General features: G+C 38.5%; 1 protein-coding gene across 15 annotated transcripts in view; it reads left to right on the top strand.

Annotated features, from left to right (window-relative positions):
• The window catches only part of ptprk (protein tyrosine phosphatase receptor type K), a 168134-nt gene that overhangs the window by 117839 nt on the left and 27846 nt on the right, over positions 1 to 22449 (top strand). For 9 of the 15 annotated variants that reach the window (XM_041804628.1, XM_041804638.1, XM_041804632.1 and 6 more), the window contains 11 exons: positions 286 to 468; positions 821 to 940; positions 1356 to 1465; positions 1558 to 1759; positions 1847 to 1952; positions 2050 to 2122; positions 2325 to 2447; positions 5152 to 5226; positions 5569 to 5605; positions 16087 to 16222; positions 20278 to 20307. In XM_041804628.1, coding sequence (XP_041660562.1) covers positions 286 to 468; positions 821 to 940; positions 1356 to 1465; positions 1558 to 1759; positions 1847 to 1952; positions 2050 to 2122; positions 2325 to 2447; positions 5152 to 5226; positions 5569 to 5605; positions 16087 to 16222; positions 20278 to 20307 — 1195 coding nt within the window. The remainder of the gene's footprint in view (positions 1 to 285; positions 469 to 820; positions 941 to 1355; positions 1466 to 1557; positions 1760 to 1846; positions 1953 to 2049; positions 2123 to 2324; positions 2448 to 5151; positions 5227 to 5568; positions 5606 to 16086; positions 16223 to 20277; positions 20308 to 22449) is intronic. The other 6 variants (XM_041804637.1, XM_041804639.1, XM_041804635.1 and 3 more) reach the window with 1 other exon arrangement.

The following is a 22449-nucleotide window of genomic DNA, read 5'->3' as shown; positions in this document are numbered from 1 at the left end:
AAGATGTGCCTCCTAGGAGTTATTGCATTTGACTAATGGTTGAACAGCAGTGGGGAGGAGAAATGAATGTTTGCGAAACCCTCTGGTTTTATCTGTTGGAAAAGGTTAATTCAGCACTTCTGTTGTTTTCTTTGTTTATTGAATAATTACATACATGTTCCTCAATCAAAGAAAGGGGTTATTTTTTCTAACCCTGACAAACCTAGGGAATTTGCATAAAAAGGGCAAAGAAGTCAAAATTCATTACCTTTACTTTTATGTTCTCTTCTCTGCTTTTCTCTGTAGAACCCATGCGGACTCCAAAGAGGCTAAAGATTGCTGAGACCAGGTCTCGCCTGATCGCTGTGGACTGGGAGTCTTTGGGTTACAACATCACTCGCTGCCACACCTTTAACGTCACAATCTGCTACCATTACACTACCGCCAACAATCGCAGCAAAGCCGACTGCTTGGACATGGACCCTAAAGGTAACACTCAGGTTATACTGTTTTTAAACCTTTGATACCCTGCTGTTTTGCTGTCATATATTGGATATGAATCTACAAGAATCATTTTAGTATTTCAAAGGTTTTTCATGGGTTTTTTTCTGTCTTTATAACCTCATATTAATGGAAAATGCCAGTTGAGATATGTGCAGAATTGACTTCTAATTTTCTGGACGGTTGACAATCAGTCCAACTGTTGGAATGACATGCACCGATGTTGGTCTTATAGGAAAGATATTAACTTACTTAAGGGTTAAACAGTCATCTGATTTACGCCTTTGGTGAATATAATATGAAGGAAGAATTTAAATCAATTTTTTATTTATCTCCCTAGCTCCACGTCACCTGGTGGGAAACTTGCCGCCGTACACCAACGTTAGTCTGAAGATGATTCTGACCAACCCAGAGGGACGGAAAGAGAGTGACGAGACCATTATACAAACCGATGAAGATGGTATGAAGTTCACTTTTTTCCTGTGTCTATAAAAGAAAAGAACAAGTTCTAAATTTAGTATATTATGTGCTAGAGGACTGATGAAATGGTTTTAATGCTGTGATGTATTTTTGTGGAGCTTTTTCCTAGTACTTAAATATTTGTGGTGTAACTTTTTGGAGTTGATACAAAATAATAATGAAGAACAAATGTAGATACTCACTGCATTAGGAATGTTCTGAATCCAAAAAGCATGAAACATCACACTAATGTTGCTGAAATTGTCAAAAGAAAACTTTCATGAATATTTTTTGAGTGTGTCTTTCATTTAAGCATCTGCTAAGAAGATGTGACTGCATACTCTTCATTTTGTGGACATGCTGTTACTGTAGATTTTAGTTGCATTGTTTAATATTGTGTCCGTTTATGTTCACAGTTCCAGGCCATGTTCCCAGTCAGTCGCTCAGAGCCACTCCATTTGAAGACAGAATCCTTCTTTACTGGAAGGAACCAACTGAACCAAATGGGATCATCATACAATATGAGGTATTATGAGCAGCAGTGTTATTTATTATTGAGAAACAATGCTATTTTTAAACCAGCTTTAACTTGGATTCTGTTTCTATTCCCTCTCTTAGATCAGCTACAGCGGTCTGCGCTCATATGACCCTTCGGTGCCTCTTCAGCGGCCGGGTCTCCCTGTGTCCCTGCCCTCAAATGCCACCCATCATCTGTTTTCCATGCTCCACCCAGGGGTCACGTACCAGCTCTCCATACGAGCATCAACATCTAAAGGGTTTGGACCTGCAACAACAATCAATGTGACTACTAATATCTCAGGTAAGCAATGGGCATGTTTGAAACATGTTATTTTGTTGAGTATCATGTTTACATATGGACACTAAAACATTCGCTTTTCCTCCTCAGCTCCGACAATAGATGAGTACGATGGGTCAGAGGCCTTCCTGAATGAAACTGCAACAACAATCACTGTCCTCCTCAAACCTGCACAAGCCAAGGGAGCTCCTATAAGGTACTCTATGCATGACTCTACTTAGGTTAAAATATGTTTGATAAAAGGCTGTTTAGTTATTATGTATCATGTTAAAAAAATTTTTTTTGGTCTCTAGTGCGTACCAGATTGTAGTCGAAGAAGTGAATCCTCAGCGTACACGTCGTCAAGCTTCATCAGACTGTTATGAGGTGATTATAAATCTGTTCTATGTCTATCTCAAAGTCACACCCTTCTTTTTAATGTGCTAAAATACATCATGAAGGCACTATTTGGATAATTGTTTGAATAAATCCAATATTTACTTGCAGAAAGTTCTTACCAACTCACATTGGATTTGTACAAAAGAGCGATGGACTTATCTTTAATATATGTATTTATACTCTCTCCCAGGTCCCAGTTTCCTATCACAGTGCATCTAGCGGTGGATCACCATATTATTATGCCGCCCAGCTGTCCCCAAGCAACCTGCCTGAGCCTCTCCCCTTCACTGTGGGAGACAACAAGACGTATCAGGCAAGCCTTTTTATCTGAGCATCAAATTCTGGATGTAGTGCAGCCAGAAATACAAGCATTGATCAAATGGAAATCAGCGCAAGCTTGGCACTTTAAATGCAAAAAGTACAGAGACATAGGCTCAGAGGAAAGGAAAAGGTAGCAGACAGGGGAAATAAAGTTTGAGTGAGCTTGAATTTATATTATATACTCTAATACATACAGTATAATCTCAAATAATGGATAAAATAACAGCTGAACATAGAAGAGCTCACCACATCATGCAAAATCCAGGTGAGCAGTTGTGTTAATTTTCAATGAGAATGATTTTCTGTATCAAACTGTGGCATATTATTCTGGTTTTACAGGCTTGCCGTAAGTCTTCATGCAGGCAAGCACAGAATTGCATGAGAAAAAAGCTGAAAAATACATGATACCCTCACATAAAGTACCTGGATACTGAGAGAACCCCAAAACAAAAAAAAAAGCTCTTCTTCATGACCACTGTAAAACTTTCAGTTTTCTTTTAGCGAAGAGTTTAATAAGAAGCTTTGAATTTTTGTGTCTTTTATTTTGGAATATTATATATAATGCCATATTTATTATTTGTTGAAACAAATATGATATATCAAATTAAACTGCAGGCTATAGAGCTGCTGCCTGTGAGCATATTTTGTCATATTTAAGCCTGATTTATACTTCTGCACTGAATCTAGCCATTGCTGTTGTGAGAGCTGCAGACTATTGTGTTGGCTTTTGCATAGCTGTGACATACTTCGCCTAAATGCTAGTTGGCTGTGCAATTTCTATGCTAGTTTTATTGCTAGTTTCTAGTTCCTCAATAATCTTTGCTTGTTTGTGTAGGAAACCATGTCATCTGACACCAAATATGTTAAGTATGTTTAGTGTAGAGCTGCAGTAGATTATACACCTAGGAGGTCATTGGTAGACCACATCCTGGCACTTCAGGTCCTCACTGAGTGCTTTTGGGAATTTAATAGAGGGTTGCTTGCAGCTTATGTTGACTTCCAGAAGGTGTTCGGCTTGGTGAGTAGAGGATTCTGGAGCTCTGCAGGATCCCATGCTTACTCATCCAGCTGATGTCTGCCCTATATTCTGGTACAGAGAGTGCTAAGTGCGGTGGCTCCACCTTTGACTTCTTCCCAGTTGATTCTGGGGTGAGGCAGGTGTGTGTCTTAGCCCCTGTGCTCTTCAGTACCTGTAAGGACCGGATAATAGGGTGGGTAACAGGGGCAGTGAACTGTGGAGTGTGATTTAGCATTTAGCTGATGATGCTGTGATCCTTGTGGAGACTGTAGATGTCCTTGTGGGGGCTCTTAACTTGCTGAATGAGGAGGCTGGAGCATTGGAATGCATGTTTCCTAAGCCAAAACAAAGATCCAGGCACTTGGGGATGCCTTGGATGCTGCCATTGAATCTGTGTCCATGGTGAAGGTGTGGAAGTTGAAGAGCAGTTCACCTACGTATCTTGGCAGCATTATCCATCGATCTGGTGACTTGGAGGCTGATATCAACTGTGGTCTTTGACTTGTACATGGGGTGATGGGTTTGATGAGCAAGACAGTGTGGCGGTCCCAGTATCTAAGCATGTGGACATGGTCTTACTATACTCTTGTGAGGCCTCTGTGTTGACTGATGGCCATAGGCGCCCACTGGACTCCTTTGTAACAACTTCTCTTTGGCACATTTTTGGGTATCATTGGCAAAATTGTGTGTTTTTGTTGACATGCTCAGGAGGGCAAGGATGGAAGGGTTGTGTGCAAGATACAGGAACAGCAGCTCCGCTTTAACAGGCACCTTGTGCACTTTCCTGGGCCTGATCCAGCTCAGTACATACTAGGGGCCAAGGCATCTGTTGGATGACCCTGTGCGTCATGGAGGGGGCAGCTGGGAGGGTACCCAGATAGATGGGGCTTGGGACTGGCACCGGCCTGGAGGATGACCATCAGGAGGCCAGAGCAGTACAGGACCAAGGCTGATGTGGTGATATGCTCCCATACCTGACCTGACCTGAACACAGAAAAGGAAAGAGAAGAGACATCAGAGGAAATGAAATGTATTGCTTATGAGTCAATGGAGGCAAAGGACAGGGATTTTTTGTAAATGCAGAAAATGTGATGCTACCTTGCAGACCAATCACAAGGCATGCAGTCTGCATTGTTTGTAAATGTACTTACACTTTTGAGGAAGTGAATATCGAGCTATGGAGGCCTCTGCATTGCTACAAGGCTGTAGCAAAGATTCAGTGAAGTATAAATCAGGAGTGATATCTGTTGACCTATTTTCACTGTCATCATAAAGAGATTAACCACATTCATGTGTTTGCATAAGCTATAATATATATATATATGCTATAATCATTCATTCTGATTTGCAATACACAAAGTCAGGCTACAAACTCTATTTAGGAAAAGAGCTGCATGAATTGACGTTGCACGCTATGCCATAGATTCAGTGAAGTATAAATCAGTCTTTACTGTATGAGAGTGATATCTATTGCTTCTGTTAACCCTTATCATCAAGTGAATAAACATATTCCTTTGTCTGTTAATAAGGCATTAATCCTTCTGATAAGTAATACTTCAAGTCAAAAAAATCTACAGAAAATACTTAAACTAAGGTAATAGGTGAAATCTGGGGTGGATTTGTATTCATATTTAGCTGTATATATACGGCTGATTTTAACCTACTTTTCAATCCTCAGGGTTTCTGGAATCCTCCACTGGCACCAAGGAAGAACTACAACATCTACCTACAAGCTGTGAGCAGCACAGAGAGGGTAAATAAATATTTATTCATGTGAAGACACACTGAATACACACAGGGAGCCTTTAACTCTCAGCTGCTAGGAGTAAATACAGTGTGTACACATTAAAAATTGACACATAGTTACACTTAAATGTGATCACAGCTTTTGCTGCAAGAAGTTATGACTTTTGAGAGAGTGGGAGTTTAAACAAAACTTAAGTACTGTTTATATACACCACATAAAACAAGGAAATATCTGCAGTGAACTGACCATGAGCTGCATGCATTTCTATAATCTAAATACAAGAAGGAGGCTTGTTTTTTGTCTGGACTTGATTAAAATTACTTTTTTTTTTTTTGTTCTTTTCTTTAGGAAACTAAGACTCAGTGTCTGAGGCTGGCTACTAAAGGTAAGAACATGTTCTGAGTGTTTATGTCAGTGTTGAAAATGATCTGGGATCAGTTTCTTGACCACCAGATCAAACTGACATGATCAAAACAACACTGCATATCATCTGTTGATAAGTTTCATACCCTCCCTTGATGGTTATTAATCTGATAATTATGCGCTTTTCCTGCCCATCATGTTTGTTTTGACTGATGCAACATCACAGTGTGAACAGTATCATCTCCAGTGTGAGTTTGAGTTCAATAGAAGAGGGTCTTATGCAGAGTATTATGGGATATAGAATGTTTTGCATATTCGAGAGAGATAACGTATTCATGTTTTTACCAGCAGCCATATGTTGATAGATTATCAGACTGGTTTTAAATGGTGTGGAGTTAATCCCTGAGCAGCCGCACACTAATACATACAAGCGTACATCCACAATGTTTTGAGGAAAGATTTTTAGAAATGCGGCTGATGGATCAGAGTTGAGCTCTGTGGAGTAAGAAGAAGGATAAACAGAGAAAAGTATTACCATGTTTTCGATGAAAATGACAATCCTGGCGGCTGGTGGGTTGAGCTTTAAAGAACAGTGAGGACAATTTAACTTTTGTTTTGGCTTGATACTCGGAACAAAAGGGCGAACAGGGTGAACAGATAACAAATTAAAATGTAAACTATATTCTACTCAGTGTAAGCCTGGGCTCTATTTACTTTGCTTTAAAGACACACTCCAGGATTAACGCAGAACAGTCACATTGATCTGATGGACAACTGTCATGTTATATTAGGCCTCAACACCTCTACATTTTATGTTTGGATATAATGTTCTACTATCAGTTAGGGCATGCTATTGGTTATCAGCATGCATGTCCCAACACCCAAGTCCCACACTTGTCTGCATTCACTTTTGCTTCAAGTCCAACCTGTCTTAAGGATAGATAGGCCATCATGTCTGATAGAGCCAGCACAATTGAGATTACAGTGGAGACAACATGACACTTTGGACAATTTGTGGCTTGTTTTGAATGGTTTTAATCAGATAAAGCCATGTAACACTCTACCATCATTAAAAAAGAACCCAGGGTTTTTTGTGTCACATGCATGTAGCACACTGTTGCTTGTGTACATGTGTGAGCAGCTGACTTTGCCAGAAATCACCCTTTCCAACTGTGCAAGGTGAGAGTTCTGGTCAAACAAACTGGACCTCTAGACTCAAGCTTACTTGGGTACGGTACATGTTGCCTCATGTGAGTCACCCCTAATGTGCTGACCCTTTTTTGAGTGCAGCAGTTCATTCTTGGGTTTGTTAAGCACTGAAAAGATTAAATATTCAAATTTTTTTAGTAGGACTATCAAACTATTTAAGTTTTTGTTGCGATTAGTCTCAGAATTTCTGTTCTTCAACAGGATTAATCTCTGTCAGATTTTGAATTTTTTTCTTTTTGCATTTTTTTTACTGTCTTTTATCAAAGGTACATTTTTGGGGTTTTTATGCCTTTACTTTATAGGACAGTGGATCAAGTAAAATATAGGGATGAGAGTGTGGGGGTAAGACATGCAGGAAAGACTAGAACCCTGGCTGCCCATGTGATTATAAACATGACTGGTTGGTGCTCTATATGATCAGTTTAGGGTGTCCCCATCTTTTTGCCTGATGACATCTGGGATCAGCTCTAGCTTCTCTGTGACTCTTATGGGATAAGCTGTGTAGATAATGGAAGGATTGCATCATGAACTCCCCTCTTAGTTTACACGTATCTACGGTTTGAGACAGTGTGAGAAAATCCTTGAAACATATAAAATAACTGCTAAAGAGGATTGATGTCATATTTACAGAACATGGAGTCAATGTAATCATTCTCTGCACATAAATGACTTTCCTGGCTTTGACCTTCATGGGAAAAATCCTCATAAAACTTGTAGCATTGAGGATGCATTATCATAAAGATCCATGTAGCCACTATAAACAACTTTTTGTGAAAGTAGGCAGTATGCTGCATTTTCTCCTCAAGCAGAACAAAAACAGAGTTAATAAGAATAATGCCATATTTACACAGCATAAAGTATGGACTGTACACTTTCTGCAGTCAAGTGATGGTCCTTGCTTTGACTTTAGTGTTAAATGACCATAAAACTAAACAATAAAAGTGGCATAAATTTAATCACTATGAGCCACAATGATTGCAGAATTAAGCATTATGGCTGAATTCTCATAAAGATCCATGTATGAACTATAAACTAGCTAAGATAATAAATCCTGCAGCATGTTGCATCAACCCCATAAACAGAACAGTAGATATGTAGATAAAGGGCCAAGTTCGGAGTATGAAACCTAATGAACAAGCACAGTTTCATGAAATGAAACCAAAGTAAGAGTTCTCCCATTTTCGCTTTAGGTCAGAGAGTTCATTGTGACCATGGCTTAGTAGCTAGTGGGCTCAGAGGTAATGGATCCCATGGGATGGATCAAAGGTGTGGTTCAGTCCTTGCAGTGCCTGTAAGGTGTCATGTTTCCAGTGAAAAATACGAGAAAATATGGCCAGTTTCTCTGTTTCCAGAGTCATCAGATTTCAAAAATTACCAGTGCTTGTAGTAACTAGAACAGGTGGTTACATCGCTAAAGGCTTCAGCGAAGAGATGATGCACTGTCTTTGTAGTTTTTGAGAAAAGCTGAAAGACTTTTTTTTTAAGATAAGGCAGAAAGACACTAATGGACGGAGAGGTCAGACGACTCTGCCTCTCTCTTTTTCTTCGTCCCTCTTGCATGTGTGTGTGTGCACTCAGCCATGAATCCGGGAGGGAGGATTAAGTGATGGTGGTCCTATTAGGTCATCTGGGGTATTGTGTATTGTCATTGCTGCCTCAGGGTGTTTTTATATGTGTGTGTGTGTGTGTGTGTGTGTGTGAGATTGTGCCTGTGTGGGTAAGTCGTGAGTGAACTGACCTGGATAATTTTTACAGACATTAAGAGCTACCGCTGACATTATGAGGTCAACAGAGAAGCTTTTAAAGATTTTTTTTCTATTTAATGTACTGTTTTGATAACCTTTGCCCATTGATTATGGTCTGATTATCATGGACAAAAACACGTGGAACCACTAAGTGAGGTGTAGATTTGTGCCATCAACTAAGAAAACAAGAGGGAATTTTCATAAAATCACAAATGCAGAAACGTTTTGGGTCATGGATTCAACCTTGATTAAACAAACAACAAATTGTTGACTGATTATTTCTATTATTATATGCACAGTTAAAAATTGTTTGACCTAATAAAGCTTGAATGACTATAAATGAATCTAAATTGCTTATAGTATCTCTGCTGATAACAGTATCAATCATGATATGACAGTTTTTGAAACTGGTGTTACATTTTTGACCAAACTCATTACAGTATTACAACTCAACACAAACAATCACATATAGAGCAAATAAAGTACACTTTGTTTACAACAAGGCACTATCTAATTATCTAAAGCTCTGACTGGGCAATGCATCAAAATATTACTAAATGTAAAAGAGACTTAAAGTGATTGAATAAAAAGAGGAATCCAAGCACCCCAATTATGAAAAATGAAATAAAGGAAAAAAGAAAAACTTATAAAGCCTTTGTTATAGTGACAAATGGTTAAAAAAAACCAACATGTTTCAACAGGTTTGTTAAACTTGATGAAGACCTACTTGGTTGAAACTTTTGAAATTGGACTTTATTCCCCGTTCTCCAAGTGCACCCAACTTTGTTTCACATTTCATACACTCAAGTCATATTGAGCATCCCCCTTTGTCCTGTAATTAAATAAAAAAAGAGGAAAAATGCTAATAAATTTTATCACCAAATATTTATGTCCACTGGGCTGCTTCAGACTTTTACAGAATCCTACCATACGCTCTTGTATTCTTCATTTTAAAGTAACATGTAGCCTATTCACAAATGTTGCCTTAATTTGCTTTTTAAAGTAACCATAGCTTGATAAATGCTTCATTAAAGGTTTGATGTTCTAAAGGAACAACCTTTGATGTTTAAGGACTAGGAACATTTCTTTCCAATTATTGAACAGACAAGTATTTCTGCCAATGTGGGGATATAAATGATGTTTTCATGTAGTAACGTTATGGCACATCCTGGGGAGGGTTCTACACGTAGTAACCTCCTTAGTGGCATTCATGGGAAGGTTCTGCCATGACCAAGGGTTCTTTCACATTAAGAACACTTGAGCCAAAGTTTAGTTTTATTTGGTCAGTGTGAACATAAGCATAGCATCCGCTTGATGAAGTAATATCAGATACAATACCACCGTTCTTTTTAAGTGCTGTGGAAGGTAGTGCGATGACGTCCTTTTTTAAAATCACACTTTCTTCTGATTAATCACCAAAATTAAATCATCTTTTTGCCAGCACTACAAGGTTACTAATGTGAAAGCAGGCCTTCTCTATATGCTTGGAAAGGATTAATGAGATTTTACTTGACAATAGAAAAGACACTAGCTGAAGACGGCAATAAGGTGAAACAATATAATGATGTATGGAAACAGATTCATGAAGCATTATGAAATATGAAAGATTGAAACATTAAACTTCACAGCTATGGGGGGGGGGGGGTCAGGAGAGAACATGGGACAGGGACCAATGTCAAGTGTTTGTGTGTATGTGGATATGGAGGCATGAACAGAGTGATGCTTGGGGGGGGGGGGTATAACATGTATGAGTGGTATATGGATTTAAATGTTGTAATTGTTTACTGTGTGGTTTTTTGTGTTGGGGTATAATTGTATAAATGTTTCATGTCATTCCGAAACCACCATGGAAGAGTGTAGATTGTTATATTGTTATGTCATGTTATGTTATGTTATGTTATGCTATGTTATGCTATGCTATTGTACTGTTCAGAAAAAAGGCTATGTACCCTGTGGTGGGAAGCATGAAAACCAATAAAAGATAATTGTAAAAAATAAAGCAGGCCAGGATGGGAGAGGGGATTGGGGCAATCATGCCCATGCAGAATATGAAACCATCAAGCAAAACGCCATAATTGCCATTTTACATTGCCTCTGCGGGAACCCATACCCGCTGTCAAGACTGCCCACAAGGGGGGTTAAAGAGAAAGCTTTATGGGGCCCAGTCAAATGGAGGGGCCCATGGAGAATGACAAAATCATGGTCAAATCCTGTAAGATATGACAGCCAAATTGTACTTTTTAACAAAAACTCACCATTTATTAGAACAGCAAAATGCATACTTGCAGCCTGTTCAAAACTGTAACCCACATCTCCTTAAAATGGTACAAGCCTTTTTTTAAGGTAATAGTAGGCTGGCCACTGAACTCAACTGTTAGGGCTGCAATTTGGATTGTGCAAAGGATGGAGCTGGCTCACACGTTTGACCACATTGGCTCAGTCAGTTAAGCAACTGGTTGGTAAGTCCCACAGCCGGGGAAGAAACTTGGTAATAGACTTCTTTCGCAGCGAGGGCCAAAATCTAACCACAGCCTGCTTAAAAAAAAGAAAGAAAAAAAAAAAAACTTGGTCAGAAGGCTATCATTAACTCTACAGATCTGATCTACTTGCATTGATATTAGTTAAAATCTTGCTATATTGCTTGCTCACTATATAAGAGAAATTAAGGTTTTTGTCTTGGATTATTTATAATTAGCATGGTAATTCCTTTTTCTTTTTCAAAATTAATGCTAGATGAAGCAACCTTGTGTTGTAATGAAAATTGTTAAAGCAAGGCTAAATCGTTAAAATAGCACATTTTAGTAACAGTTCAGGTTTCTTTGTTAAACTCTTGACACATTTATCCCTGTATTTCAGGATAACATTACTGGTTCTTGTGATAGCATGTTAATTCCTTAAAGTTTAAAAAAAAAACAACTGAAATTAACTTGCTATTAAGGGAAAACCAGCCTGTGTTATCCTAAGATCAAGAGGTAGGTAAGTTGAGATCTTGGGATAACAACCAAGAATTACTAGTAGAAAAACATATTTTTGCAAAAAATGTATTGATTTAAGGTCCTTTTGAGTCTATATGAAATATATTTCTTGCCACATGTTTTTTAACAAAAGTTACTGCAGATCTGAGGGTTGATCGAGAAAAAAGCAAGACAGAATGGATTGCTGTGCTTTAGTGTTACATTACATAATAACATTCAGGCAGATGGACACATTTGATAGATTTCAACAGCAGAAAACATTTTATAAAAAAAATAATACATTGAGGTTTCAACTATTGAGGGAGATAAAAAGAGAGAGGGAGATTATGTTGCTCTTGTTGATATTTAGCATTAGAGGTGGATTATTGTTTGGTAGATGTATTGCGTTATGTTGAATTTTGTGCATATGTCTTTGTGTTGGATTATTTGGATTAACATAATGCACCATAATGTTCTTATTTCGCAGCAGGAACTATTCTGGCGTTACGGGATCAGATCACTAAGCTTAGGAGCGTGAAAGCAGATGCTCAGTCTCTTTTTCTGTTGACTTTTTGTCCACTGTCAACAGGATGAAAATCTCCACTACAACAGGCTCTCTGCATTAAACATCATCTCTGAATCATGCTCCGAACAGGACGAAATCAGGGAGTTCACACAATCCTCTGAAGTCATCAGAAACAGAAATGAGACGGAGTACAAGTAATACACAGTGACATGGGGCAGAGACGTGGCAGGGCTACAGTCAAACTGCATTTCAAAAGTGTTTCCCAAAGAGAGCCAAGGCTAAACTGAAATACACAGTGATAGTCAGTGATTGTTTTCATTATTCCTGTAGCCAATGATGGTTTATTCTCCCTGTTTTCTTAAGTGTGGTTGCAGCGGAGTGTAGGAGTAGTAAGAAAAGTGTGTTTGTATGTTGGGTACATTTACCATCAGGTGATTCAACTACTTGAATGAGACGATGACCTGTGATGAATGCTTTCCCTCAGCTGACAGCTCTAGACAATGATACAAGGCAGTGATATACATTGTAAGCTACCACTGATGCTCTGGTACTGCCTTTTCATAAAACCAAATTCTGTGGTATAGTAAGTTGTAAAAGACCTAAATCGAAAAATTTCTTACTATGTACATTTTTTTTGATGTGCTTGCATTCAGTGGGTTGAGGTTTAAAAATTCTCCTGTAAAAAAACATCTTTTCTTGATGTATAGGAGCAGAATTTCACATGTTGGAGAATCCTTGAGCAAGACACTTAACCCCACTTTGCTCCCATTGCTGTGTTAGAGTTTTTTTAAATGTGTATGAATGGGATTAATTCAAACTGATAACCACTCTAAATATCAGCTTTTTGCATCAGTGTGGCGATACAAGTTCAGGTCCATTTAACGTTGGACTGGTGATGTTATTTGGAGCCAGATTATTGAAGGGTTTGGCATGTAGAGCTTCAAAAATCCCTCCAGTACAGCTCTCAACAGAATAGATTCATGTGTTAATTTGAAGCAGGCAAACTATTATGAAAAGTTTAGTGCCTGTTGTGTTAGATTTTGTTAGACTTCCTGTAACTACCCCACCTTGTGATAGCAAAGCTGTAAATCATCATGCTATGCTTTTTAGCATAGAAAAACTAATAAAAATGGATATTTTCAGAAAAGTGAAAACTTGAGCATAAGTCATCATGATGATGACTTACTATAAAGAAAAAAATCACTTTTGAGAAAGTTTTATTTCACATACAGTCATGTGCATAAATTTTAGGCGTGAAGGGTGATTCATCATGGATCCTGATGTGCCACAACCTGGGGCAAGCCCGATACATGTCCCACACTCAGCAACCAAGGTCAAGCTTGACAGCATCGTTGTTGTCTTGTCCTTTTCACCCCTGGTTATACGCCTGGAGACCACCGCCGGTTTTCTGACCCTTGGGTTATCTACAGAATGACCAGGGGCCCAGGGTTACACCACTACCTGCCCAGGTGGTACCCTAGGCCATGCTTATTTGCCACATCCACCCCTTACTCTGCCACGAAGGTGCAGACTATGTTACTTTTTCAACAGATCATTTTCCCATGCCAAGACCAGGGTTGTGTCAACCCCCCCAGCCTGTGGTGCCCTCATGCAGCTTGCTCACCACATCTTCACCTTTTTTCTGCCTCAGTTTTTGGCCCAAACAAGCTTAAAAGTTCTTAAAAGTGTGTTTTAAATTTAAAGTTTTTCCTATGTTTGATCTGTTAACATAGAGGAGGTGGAGCTTGTGATCTGTGCCACAGCAAATCAACAGAATGTTTTGGCTTCACTTTAAGGCTGTTGTCCTGTTACTCATCTTTTTAAACAGTCTATGGTAAATCCAGTCATCACAGTTTTCCTGCAACATCAGGTTGAATCTAAGCTGTCCAGCTGTCCATGTTGATATAATATGTTGTAACAAGAAACTCCGTCCTTATTTGCAATTGTAAGCATGTTTACATTTTAATGTTAGCATGTAATTCAAATGGCAACTGTCCTGAAGTTGAACCTCACTGAGCTGCTAGCATGCCCGTAAACCTCAGTCTGTGTAGCTTTATTTATAATGGGTGTCTTAATTAAAATCCAACAGCTTTATCTGCTTTTGCCAAAAAGTCTACTTTAAAAATATATAATGTTGAGTTATGAGTTGCTCAGTAAAGCATCTTGCATGTGGGCAGAAGTGATAGCTGTGGTTCAGTTTTAAACAACCTGTTTTAATGAAGATGTGACTGTTGATTGCAGTATTTACATCTGTAAGCCAATTAAGCTTCTCAAGCAAAACTTTATTCAAAATGTACACCTTGAACTACAGTTACCATGACGTTTGTGTAGGCAGATGTCTTACTTTGCTTCACAAGGAATATTTAGAGTCTTGACATTTACCTGAACTTTAGCACAGAGCTCATTCAACCTTCAAATTTAAGCAAGTTGTCTAGATCATCAGGGTTTGTTTTCTCATTGCAGCCAGTCTGAGTTGAGTGCATTTTGTTAAAACATTTTAAGAGAACATCAGCATGACTCCAAAGGCTTCTGGGTGGCATACTTTTCCAGTCTTGGGTGACACCATGTTGCTGAAATACATCCAAATGGTGCCAAGATACTGTAATCTGAATAGCAGGCTTATACTCAGTCTGTGCTTGAGAACAGCATTTTGGAAATGTGCGGTGATTGACACAGATTCAGTGCTCCTGGAGAAGTGACAAGACTGGTAGAGTTGGTTTGATCGACAAGTTTGCTTCCCCAGGCTTTAGGATGGCAGAAACATGAAATCATAACTTTCTTTTGTCCAACACCATGGAGTTCTTAGACATAAGAAAAGGTGAAAAGATGTATGAAATTCCAAATTGCAAAGATTTTAAGATCTCGAGTGTTTTTATTTGATTTTCTGAGCTAAAGTGGTTGCTTTTAAAGGTAGGGAATTTAATCTAAGGAAAAAATACTGTACTTTTTACACGCCTGTATCCCCTTGATGAGTGGTTGTAGCTTTTAAAAGAAGGCAGACAGCTTTCTGACAGAAGTGGCCATACTAATAAGTCCAATATCACCAATCAACCTCAATTTCACAAGGCTTTCAAGATGTATTTTGGTGGCTTTTATGCCTTTATTTTGATAGGACAGTGGATAGAGTTGGGAAAAGAGAAAGTGGGGAATGACAAGTAGGATAAGAGCCACAGGCCGGATCTGGACCCGAGCTGCATGCTTGGAGGATAACAACTTTTAGACTGCACATTAGTCGCATTGACATAACCACTAGGTCACTGGCGCCCTCTCACAAAATTTTTAGTGCTAGACTGAGTGATACATTTGAGGTGACATTATGGCAGAGGTTGGTTTTCCTTTCGCTTCCATTGTCCAGTGAATATCAACTCCTAGAGATTACTCAGGAAGACAAAAACATGGAAATGGGTAGCAGAAATTGAAAAAGAGAGCTTTAAACTGTCTTGTTTACACCATTGCAGCTTTTCTTGATATAGGATACTGTTTTCTTTGTGCTGTTTCGTTGTCACTTGAACTTATTGTATAATGAAAGTCCTGGTCTAATAATTAGGCCTGTGATTATATTTTTAGAGGCACTTTCACTGTCATCATCCAACATTTTACAATTTAAACACCATCCATGTTATCATACAATAAGAAGACTTACTGTTTAGACTGTTGGTATTATGTATTGAATTATGTAGCCTTCTATATACTAGATCAATAGTTCAGTATTTAATGTGTAATGTTTGTTCATAGAAAGTATAGTGAATCATAGTCAAATTCTTCATACATAGAAACATACCCAGCTGATAAAGCTGACTCTTGCTTTCAAAGGCATGTTTTTGATCTTTTTGACCTTCATTTTAGTGTCAGGAAAGTCAGGTAGAGCTGCGAACTGGGGAGAGAGAGAGAGTGGAAATGACATGAGCCAAAGGCTCGATTTGAACCTAGGTAGCCTGCTTTGAGAACAACAGCCTCTGTAACGGGGTACACCCACACTCCAATAAAGCTGACTTGAGGCATGTTTTCCATCCTAGCATAATGCTAAAACCTCTGTATTGATGCTAGTCTCAATATCATTGTTTTCCAGGAGCTACAGAGGAGCCAGAGGTCATCCCTGACCCTGCCAAACAGACGGACCGGGTAGTGAAGATTGCTGGGATCAGTGCTGGTGTCCTTGTTTTCATATTGCTGGTGCTGGTAGCCATCCTATTGGTCAAGAAGAGGTGAGTGATAAACCCCCTACCATGCCAACTAACAAAGCTTTAATAAGGAGTTTCATGATGAGTCCTAAAACAACTTGAACAGCAGTGCTGCACCAGCAGGCATGCAGATGCACAGGCTCACAAATGTGCACTCTAAGCCATTCTCTTGTTGTGTGTTTGGTTCAGTATTTGCTGTAGTAACACCATCCTCCATCCATCCACCATAAACGTTGATCTCCCTTCAGAACCAGCTCCATCATTTCCTCAACTTTGTTCTGTTTTAAGGCAATAAATAGCTGACAGCTTGTTGTCCTGAGATTAATCCAAAATTAGAACCTGCTCTCTGCCAGATGTGTGATTTACTCTGAGAAAGATCTGAGGCTGTTGTGCAGTACAGTACACCTACTGACAAAACAATGATCAGCTGATAGTAAAAAGAGAAACAGATCCTCAAGGAGAAAGTGTCAAGGAACCTTCAAATCCAGATTAAAAAATTCAACTTTGAATACATCCAGGGAAAAGGCCTTCAAGATCAGCTGGAAAGTTATATCTTGAGGTAAAAAGAAAATACACAAGTGCACTGTATGCACCTTCATAACTTGAAGAGAGGACATTTCTACTGAAAAGAAAACATTTACATATAGAATAACAAGAAGTAGTAGATTACTCACTTGAAGAATCTAATTAGCAGAATAATTGTCACTCTTTCTATGTATGCTTCTTTTTCTTATATTTCACTGTGAGTACTGCACTGAGAAGAGTCACAATTTTGATCCTGGTTTTCTCACTGAAACATTTTAGCCTGTTATCTGTTAGTTTGGTGCAGGGCTCCACCATGTGGTTGCTTAGCACCACTACAATATAAAACAGCTGTTGAATTGTCTTTGCTTAGTAGTAGAGAGCTGTTTTAAACTGCTGTACTGTTTCTAAAGAGACTTTTAAATCAGGAGGAGTTTTTTTCATCATATAAGAAGGCATAAATCCCAGTGCTTGTAAGAATTATGTTTGGGGAGTGTGAACATCACAGCTGATTCTATTATTCAGCAGCAATTAAGTCTCATGTTATGGAATATATGCATTGTTAGACACTGGAAAACTTCCTTTTTTAACTTTTCACACCTGTGACAGCTGCAAGGCATTACTGAGAAGTTATTTAAAATGTAGATGTTAATATCCCAAGTCTATAAACTTTTTGCATCCAAGGTCATATGGCTGGTCTTTTTACATCAAATTCAACCTGTAATAGTGGGGTTGCATAAGGTTAAATTACATTTTCCACTTTTTCTTGCACATGTGAGCATGCATATTTTAAGTTCCAGTACAGGCTTGTACAAGTGTAATAATTAACTATCACTAAAGGCGTTGTTCCTCTACTGACCTTTCAATTAAAATCTGGTGTTCAGGGAAAACGAGTGCCTCATTAAAGAGAGAATTATTATGAATTGAATTTGCATATCCAGGATGGATACATTAATGTAAAGTGCTTCACATCATGCCTTGAACGCATAAAAATTTAGGATTAATTGTAAGCAACTTAGAAAATTATCTTAAAGGAGATACTGTCAAAGATCTTTAGATATGTAAGAATTGCTTCATGCCAGAGGCTTCAAAGGGCAAGAGTCTTCCAATTACAACCAATCATTCACTCAGCCAATCAAACTAATTAGAGACATTAATTATTGGCAGTGATGAACCCATGACACTGAAGAACTTTCCTCCTGCAGCCCCTCACCTCCACATTTTAATTTAAGGTTTGATGATGAGTTTATGTGATAGAGCCTTCGCTCCACTGATTTAGAGTCAGTGTGAAGATGGAATCATGACTACAGGATGTGAGCTTAAAGGCTGGCATTAAACATTGTGTTTTCATACCTACAATATCTGAAAGATAATAGTGGCCTGCCCATTTTAACATGATTGACTTAACAGTTTCTGCCCTTTCAAAATGTTAGGCCTTTAAATGATAAAGAAATGGTATGAATGGTAAGATAATACATAAGATAATTTTGATAAGACAGTAGTTGCATAAAGGAACTCAGTTCTGTCTTACAATGATTTTTCTTCAACTTTAACCAGTTAAAGGTCACTGGAAAAGAACTGATGGATCAAACAACAAAGTTCAGGTTTCCTATGTGTCCTGAAAAACCTTGAAACAAGTTGACCAATTTTCTAGTCATGGAGAAAAAAAGCATTGAAAAAGGAACATGTCCCAGAAAATCTTGTGCTGTCCAGAAAAGTATTAAACATCTTATTAATTTCATATTAGAGTACCCTTAGACAGATTACATGGCAAAAATTCAGTTCAGGTTAAACTATAAACATATTTTTTCTCTTAAAATTTCTTGTATATGAAATCTAATATACAGATATATATTATGTAATCACCATGGCATGAAGCAAAAACATTTATCAGCTGATTAAATAATAGCCTTGCAAAGCAGATTGATTAGCCAGCCTCCATGCCTGTCCTCAAGCAGATCCATCCAGACAGTTTCAATGTAGAATGTTTGTGCCTGGTCAAGATTGGAGCAATCAGCGTCAACTCTGGAGAATGAGCTGGTACTACGAGGAGCCGGTGAACAGTGGAGTTTGATGAAGCTGATTAGCTTTTATGCAGCATTAGTGACAGTTTTACTGGAACTGGACATTTCTTTATTGAAAGAGGAGCAAAGCTCTGCACTGAAAGCTTTTCTAGGTGGAAAAGATGTATTTGCGTTTTCCCCAACTGGCTCCTGTGATAGCAAACAACGATAAAGGCTGTAGTTTTCTTCTCCAGATACACGCTTTGTCATCTGTTTTGTTACTCTGATTGGCCAGTAATGAATCACAACGCTGTCGTTCAGTTATCCTACAAATTTTTTTTAAAGGTTCTTCCCTTCCCAAACACTGTGTTTGAGCTGTTTCCCAGGTGAATGTGAAATATATCCCATGCAGTGAATATGGGAAAAAGTCTGTCTGGCCTGTCGATTAATGGTGGGTTGATTGAATGATAGAGCAATCACTTGAACACAGTTGCAAAATAACTAACATTATCAGAAAAAATAAGCAGAAAAATAGGTCATGAATGCCCAAATCATTATTGTAACATTCCTTTGTTAACAAAACTTTGTGTTGTACATCTGCAGGTTTGAATTATTTAATGATAAATTCATTTATAAACATATGAGTTCATGATTTGAGCCTCAGACTGCAAGTCTTTTGAACCAGACTTCCAGAAAATGATTTTATCAGTGTAGGAATGGGCTTGATGCATTTTTGTCATACCAGCTAAATTGTTCCTCAAAGTGTCCTGGAAAAGTCCTGGAAAATGATCTCTAGAGAGTAGAGAAGAGGGGGAAGCATGCAAAGTTCTGCAATGTTTGTATCTTTAGGAGTAATGAATTGTTATCAAGCAGTAATATCAAATATTATAATAAATACTGTCCATATACTTTGGATTTTATGTCACCCTCATGAGCACAAGGATTTGTTAGTTTTCCACGAAGGTTTCTGGGGAGATCAATCTTCATTGTCATTGAACCTTTACAACTCTGAACAATACTGCATCTTTAAAATGGTGGGACATGATGACATCACAATGACATCATGTTTGCTTTACAGGAAGCGAGCCGTGTGGTGTTACAGATCCGTTTGGCAGGTTATTAGACGTAGTAGAAAGTGAATATTATTGGCTGCTTAGGCATTAAAACCTCTTATCAGGGTTCATAGTTTTAGTCAATTCAGCCTAAAACATTGCATGATTCTAAATATGACCACCCTAGAAGTAGAGAGGAAAAAGACTGCATGTTCATAGTTTGATAGTGAAAGTTCCTTGTTATAGTAATAGTTTTATAGGTCTCCTAGCTTGCATTGTATCATTTCTTTAGACTAAACTGGAGTTTTTACAGTTTTTTTTGTAAGACATAGGGCCCATAGTTATTACAACAACCCCTTGCATGACCCTCAAGTTACAGCAATCAGGTGTTTTTATTTCTGTTTCTGTTGTTGCTGGTTGGGACAGGACATTATTGTCCTAATTTGCATATTCATGACCCTTGTGTCTCATTCTTTGCTTTCTGATTGGCTCACAACCCCAGGAGGACCTACTATTCATACTCTTATTACCTGTAAGTAAACGAACCAATCAGCTCACCCAGCTGCTGTTATCTTATTGGGCGACCTTATTATCACTATTCTTATTCTTAGTGGATAGTTGTTGTTATTTTTAAAGATGCAGTATACTTTTTTCAAGACAAAACACATTTTCAGCTCTGATCAACCAGCCAAAGCCATCCTCATTGACGCCTCGCCAGGGTTGGGGTCAGTTCACTCTCATGTCAGTCAGGCTAGGACATTGATGAATTCAACCATCTTTTATGAACAATTCAAATCCTTATGCACAGTGCACCTCTTCTGCAAGAGAAAATAGACGGTATCCTGTGTAAAAATAGCAGGAAATAAACAACTGCTGTGTAATTTGTCCATGTAGTGACAGCTTCTCTCAAAGTGACTGAACTGACTGTGAACTGTCCTCGGCCCTGGTGTCCTCTACATGCTCCAAAGTTGCTCTGAAGCAGGCTAACGAAGGCCAAAGTTGGCCTCAAAAACCAGAACAAAGCAGGCCAGAAAAGTGGGACGACACAGGCCTGAGCGTGTTATTTGAAAAAAGAATGCTGCACTTGTGACTTGTAGCTCTTTGTGTGCATGTAGTCATGTGTTCATCCATCTGCCCATCAAGTCACAGGTATCATGGTAACGCTGCTGCACATGCTCAGTGTCGGTCAGCTTCCTGTTCAGAGCAGGTGGCTCTGTTTTTGGTAGTTCTTCTTGGTGGTTTCACTGGTGTATTGTGGGAAATCCTGTCTTTACTCCCTCTCTTATTGTCTCTCTTTGTGACCAACATATCTCCTTAAGTACGACTTAAAAAGAGGTGGGGACAATTATTTTACTTAACAGAAGTAAAAAAGCACAAATTATTAAAGATAACAGGGCATTTGTTATTCACCTTGAAATACCTGTATTTAAAAGACACATAAAGCAGGAGTTTGCATTAATTATAGAGCTTTTTTAAGATACATTGCTGCTTTTGTGCCCTCAATCAGAGAGGAGGAGAGTGGATAGAGTTAGAAACGGGGATGAGGGAGTGAGGTAGAGACATGCGGGGAAGGACCCACAGGCTGGAATCGAACCCAGGTTGCCTGTGTACATGAGGCACCACCAACTGCTGGGCCATCTGCACCCATAATGATATAGCATTAAGGACTTTTAAAATGAAGTTATGGGTGCAAAGTTGTTCACTCTTACATTGTATAAAACCCCCCATTCATGCCCTCCTCAGACAGGGGAGCAGAGATACACTGCTGAGACTAGTAGACCACTGTTTTAGGATCAATAACAGCGCAAACCAGGAGGAACACTTTACCCTCTCATTATGTGAAATTTAAGACAAATGCACAGCATGTACAAGACTAGTGTGCAGAATAAGATCCTTACATCTCTATTGTCTTCAATTTTTGTCATTAGACAGCAAATAAAACCCTCACAAACGGCTACAGTTTACCATTAGCTATATCAATGTTCCTGCTGAGTGTGTAAGTGTTGTGTATTTCATGTGTGTGTGTGGATTTAGAGGTGGACTTGGTGTATTTTTGGGGGTGAAGAAGTAAACTATACAGTACAACACAGCATGCTTTCTGTTTACTGGGAAAAAGTAAGAGCCGTACGTTGTATCAGTTATGCAACAATAACAGTTTCATAAAACTTCACATAGAATATTTTTTTTTTACGTTTATGTTGAGGCTAACACATGATGGACTAAATGGATAATAATTTTCTTTTGACTGTGTAATTGTTATCCTAACTGATTTACATCTATGGCTCTGGATACTAAATGTTCCTGCATGCTCTGTCATGCTCCAAGTGTTAGCCCTCCTCTGTTATTTTTCCTGGGATTGTAAGGATTGAGAGCTACATAAACCTGAGAGATACCTTTATGTTTACTTTGTAAGCTCTTATTTTCTTCACAAGGCACCAAATGTTATGAAAAAGAAGGGTTTCTGTAGCTTGCAAAACAAACAGTGCCATTTAAATGCACTTTGTAACAGCAGCCCATGCAGAAAAATAGGAGCTCATAGTGAAAATTAGGTATCTCTTCATTGTGTATTGTTTTCTGGACTTATGTTTTATGCTATCAGCTCAAGTACTATTAATCATATGATGGTAACTGTGGTGCTTTGAACGGTAAATGGTTTTCTCTGAGTTTCTATAGG

The sequence above is a fragment of the Cheilinus undulatus genome, linkage group 14, assembly GCF_018320785.1.
Source record: "Cheilinus undulatus linkage group 14, ASM1832078v1, whole genome shotgun sequence".
NCBI classification, from domain to species: Eukaryota; Metazoa; Chordata; class Actinopteri; order Labriformes; family Labridae; genus Cheilinus; species Cheilinus undulatus.
This window is presented reverse-complemented; position numbering and strand designations above follow the sequence as displayed.